At 31.0% G+C, this 5,178-nt stretch overlaps 1 protein-coding gene across 1 annotated transcript; it reads right to left on the bottom strand.

The window, feature by feature from the left end:
• Positions 1-2,724: 2,724 nt before the first annotated feature.
• Positions 2,725-4,791, bottom strand: LOC134832531 (membrane-bound alkaline phosphatase-like). Its single transcript, XM_063846593.1, has one exon. It carries the CDS (start codon positions 4,789-4,791, stop codon positions 3,223-3,225), a length of 1,569 nt encoding a protein of 522 aa, XP_063702663.1. The 3' UTR covers positions 2,725-3,222.
• Positions 4,792-5,178: the final 387 nt, after the last annotated feature.

The following is a 5,178-nucleotide window of genomic DNA, read 5'->3' as shown; positions in this document are numbered from 1 at the left end:
GTCGCCATTGTCCTGTGAGACGTAGAGAAAAATAAAAATAAATAAATATAAAAGGAGAACGAAACTGAAAAGAAGTGGTTTTTAATTATATTGAGCAATAAATTTTGTTAATGTGACTGTTTTATAAGACATTTTATATCTTTAACTACTCTTTTTTTGTGTTTGTCGATTATTATTGTCCGTTGAAAAAAAATTAAACAAGCTGAGATTACGAGGGGAGATATTTATTTAAGTATTTCGTACACACAGCAAAGACACTTTTGAACCTTTCTTTTTATTACCACTCTTTTTTTTACCGTTGTCATGTTTTAACAAATAATTTACGAAAAAAAACACGAAATTTTATGGATTAAGGCTCGATATTTCTTATCTTATCAAGATTGAAAGACAGTTAAGACGACCCTCATAAGATTTTTGACAAGAAATTAACTTCATACTGATAGAAATCTAACAAAAATGGCTCAATTTTAAATTAATTCGGGGAATTCATAAAATTCTAAAAGAAAAAAAAATTTAGCAAAATTAAAAATTTTGTTAATTTAGATGAAAAAATTAAAAATTTCTCATAAAACTCGTTTCTGAAGGAATTTTTTCCCGTAAATTACTCAATTTCATAGAATTAAACGGTAAAAAATCTAACGTGCGATCGTTTCCGGTGCCCCTTTGAGAAACCAATCAAGTTGAGAAACCTTCATCGCCTCTAATAACTCTATAAAAACACTCAAATTAAATTTCTTGCCTGCTATAAACAACATTTCGCCTCTACTTTACTGAAGACTAAGCTGCGGTTCGTTAATAGACACAGCACGACATAACAATTTACCAAGTCAATTTACAAGATCATCATCATTTTCAACTTCATTGCATGAAACCGAACCGCCATCCATCCACGCGGTAATCAATGTCTGCCCGAATCATTTACCTAACGTGGTCTCTCAATCTCTCTTTCTCGAGACAGGCAAAAAAAAGAGAGAAAGAAAGTATCCTGAGGCAATTTTCTTGTAGTTTTTTCAAAATTAATGGCTTTAAACAAGCAGCCAATATATCATTATTGTTCATCGATTGAATTGTAGAGTGACTTTGTAATCATCCATCCATAACAAATCATAATAAAAATACAACGCAGCAAAGAAAGAGAAATATTGGATAATCATCCCTTTTTTCGCTGATGCTAACTAACCTGTAATTTATTGAACTGCCATCCATTGCCATGCAACGTTTTTATTGTTCCGAGGCATCTCTCATAACTCATGTAGGAAAATTAATTTTTAATACTTGCTCAAAGGCATTTTATTTAAAACCATTTTATTGTGTGTTCCTTTTGTCAGTGTCTATTGTTGCGTTGCACAGAATGCGATTTGATATTTTTTTAATGCATTTCTTTGTAGATTTTGTGGGAAATTGTAAAAGGGTGTCTGTTACCTTTTATTTTATTTGAGCAAATAAGATCAAACGATTTTTTTAAACCTGAAAGAAATTAAAATTTAAAAAAATAATTTATATTTAAAATCAGCAAATAAATTCGCATAAATTTTCAATTTTTTTTTTTAATAAATAATATTTTTTATAATTTTTCATCATTTTCAGCTAATTCAAATTGTAGGTACACTTAAAAAAAAGAAAAAAAATTATTAATATTTAAAAAAAAATCTGAATAATTTTAAGAATAAAATTAATAATTTGAACTTATGAATAAAAAAATCAGAAAAAAATAATAAATAAAAATGAATGAAAAATGAAATTTTCGTGAAAAATAAAAATGTTAAAAAAAATAATATTTAATTAATAAATAATAATTAAAATTTAAAAAAATAGATACTTGAGAACAAAAAAATTTAAATTCTTGCAAAAAAAAAAATTAATTTCTTGCAATAATTTTTTTTTAAATCTAAATATTACTTTAAAAAAATTTTTACAATATGAAAATATAATTAAAATTAAAAAAAAAATTAAAAAAAAATAATTAAAAAAAAAAATTAAAAAAAATCAAAAATTGCAAAAAAAAAATTTAATCTAAAATATAAAACTAAAAAAAATTCACAAAATAGAAAAAAAATCTAAAAATAACTTCAAAAATTTTTTTATATTTCTTATTTTTCACTTTTTAGCAAATTTTCAACTTACAGCTGTATTTCTTACCTGCAAATTCCTTCTTGCCTGCGTCTCAATCTTCCTCCGTTCATTAATCCCGCATCTGCCCATAAATAATAACCAAAAGCGAGAGCATCTTTATTATTATTTATTATGTTTTGATAATAAATAGCGTTCATTTAATATATTTGTGCAAGCAATTTGTTATCAGCACATAATAAACGTGTAAATAAAAGGAGTTACTCGGCACATTCGTAGCCGTCTCTTGCATACGGACACGGATTATGTTTAGCTAAAAGGCAATTATTAATGAAAAATATGGATGGATGTGGGAAAGGGAGGAGACATTAAATATTATTTCATTCTTTTTTGCTTCGTTCGTGAATTTTTTTTCTTGCACGATCACAAACAGCAACAGACATCATCATCATTCACCCCAATTTTTCATTAATAATTTTGCTTGTCTTGTTCGTACACCTCCTTGAAAATCTTTAAAAAAAAAAAATAATTTTTGTTTTCAACGTGCCATGACATGCCTTCCCGTATGAAATACTTAATAATATTATGTTGTGTTGATTATCTTATAAATAATGTTTAACGCTTATAAATATTCATTTTTTTTTCGATTGCTTCTTCTCTTGTTTTTTATTATAATTTTTATTTTATTCATGATACAATTTTTTGTGTATTTTTTTTTAAAGAAGACTCCTACCTGAACATTTTTGTTTTGATAATATATCAATTTTTATCACGATCTTGATCTCGTTTGGTGTCTTTCGTGCGTTTCATCTCATTAGGATGACCATTAATGGCGATTTTTATCTCCGTTTCGTGAGGAATTCGATGGTCACTCGAAGTGAATGGCAGCGAACGAGACAAAAAAGTAACTAAAACTAAATAGATGACGATCATTTAAATGATAATTTTTCGACATAAATCATTTTGTCGAGATAAATTAGTCAACGAGTGAACAGAAAAAAAACATGTAACATCTAAATTTTTTAAAAAGGTATTTTTTGATCTTTTGTTGATACAATAATTAATTTTTTTTCTATTTTTCAGGCTTTGGAGAATCAATGAAGCTAAAAATCTTTACCAATTAATTCAAACCAAGCATAAAAACTGAAATTTCTAATCTTCTTCGTTCATACAAGTCCATGTTCCGGGCCCAATACAAGCAGCATGAGCCATAAAATGTGCGATCGCATTTTGTTCATAATTTCCGCTGAAGAGATGTGCCCATGGTCCCATCGCGTAAACAGAAACATCTTCTCCGCCATGCGTTTCTGAGCTCCGATGAACTGTCGTTGGATACGGAAGTTTGAAATGATGCGTAAAAGTGCTTGGATCGACTCTCTTTCCCGTTTTTTCATCGTAATGAAGTTCATATCCTTTCCCGTTTGCATAATTCAATATCATCTGATCGAAACCATCATCCGCTTTTGTACCAAGTGTACCTAAAATATTTGCCGTTCGCGTTGGATATCCCGAAAATGACATTGTATGAGCATGATCTGCTGTTACAACTATCAAAGTTTCATCCAAATTGACTTTAGAGAGTGCTACTTTTACTGCTTTTGATAATTCCGTGGTTTCATCAAGTGCAATATTGGCATGAGCGGCATGATGAGCATCGTCAATCAAACCTCCTTCAACGAAAAGGAAGAAACCTTCGTCTTTTCCGTTATTGAGAATGTCGAGAGCAGCTGATGTCATGTCAGATAACGAAGGTTCGTGAAGTAAATCTCCTTCAGCAACGTTCTCCAAGTTATATTTCATGCGCCCGTACTCGAATAATCCTAAAACGAAGTCAGTTTTTGTCGGATCAACGTTTTGAAGTTGTTTTTTGTTCCAAACGAACGTTCCTTTGTCTCCTTTTGCCTTTTTCCATTCCTCAATTAGATCCAAACCGTCTTGTCGTCGTCCATAAGACTCCTTTTCTTCTTCATCTTCCGTCGTATTTGGTCGAAATTCCTTTCTTCCTCCTCCCATAATGACTTTCAATTGTGATCCAACATCCCCTCTGATGAGTTGTTTCGCAATATCGGGCGTTTTAGAAGGATCACATCCATCTTTCGTTACATCAACGTCACACTCCCAATTTCTATTGCTCGTATGTCCGTACAATCCAACGGGAGATGCATCCGTTACAGGCGAAGTTGTGACAAAACCAACTCCTTTTCCCGCATCTAATGCCCATTTAGCGATAGATGGCGTTTGATTCTCCTTCACTTGACCTGCTTCGCAATCTTTGAACTCAACATTCGCTGTTACTCCGATCATATCATAGTTGGTTTTGACTCCTGTGAAATAAGCGGTTGCTGTGCAAGCTGAATCTGCGGTTTGTTTATTGACACAATAATTTTTCGCCATTCCCGTGTAAGGAAAGTCTTCGAAAGTTAATGAGGAAGCCATTGTTGTGTCGAGATATGAACGAGCTGCGGAAATTGTTGTTACTGACATTCCATCTCCCATGAAGAAAATTATATTTTTCGCAATTTTTTTGTTGGATTTTTGCTCCGAATGAGTTTTGACGGTTTTTTGAGCATTTTCCCGCCAATAATTTGGATCTAACTCTTTTTCGAGTTGTTTTGCAATTTCAAAAGGTTTGAGATCGGGATGCCATTTATCATTTTCGGTAGAAGGAAAGCCGAAATTTGATGAAATAAAAAGTAATAAAATCAAAACAGGAGCGCGCATTATACTGAGGTTATGAATGAACTGAACTAAGTACAGATTTTTATGGCTTATCTATTTTTTATCTTATCAAAAGCAAAGAGATAAGATGAAAAAATTTCAATAAACAGGAAAACGTTTTGCACGTTCATTCAATAACGCAAATAGTGCGATAAACTATGATAATCGATGACCATTATTGAGCAGGTTGGTAATTGAGACCCGAATTAGTGTTCAATGAAATATGAATTTATAAAACTGATTATAATTCTGGGGTAATAATCGAAAAGTGTTTGTTTAGCTAATAATAATCCGAATCACACAATCACCGAAATTCATTGAAATGATAACATAAACGAGTTAATATCGGGCGGAATTAATATGAGAGCACTTGTCAATTTGCATTTTCCC

This window comes from Culicoides brevitarsis, chromosome 2 (assembly GCF_036172545.1).
Source record: "Culicoides brevitarsis isolate CSIRO-B50_1 chromosome 2, AGI_CSIRO_Cbre_v1, whole genome shotgun sequence".
NCBI classification, from domain to species: Eukaryota; Metazoa; Arthropoda; class Insecta; order Diptera; family Ceratopogonidae; genus Culicoides; species Culicoides brevitarsis.
This window is presented reverse-complemented; position numbering and strand designations above follow the sequence as displayed.

Coding starts and splice junctions, on each gene's coding strand:
- LOC134832531 (XM_063846593.1), bottom strand. CDS start 4,791: ATGCGCGCTCCTGTTTTGATTTTATTACTTTTTATTTCATCAAATTTC.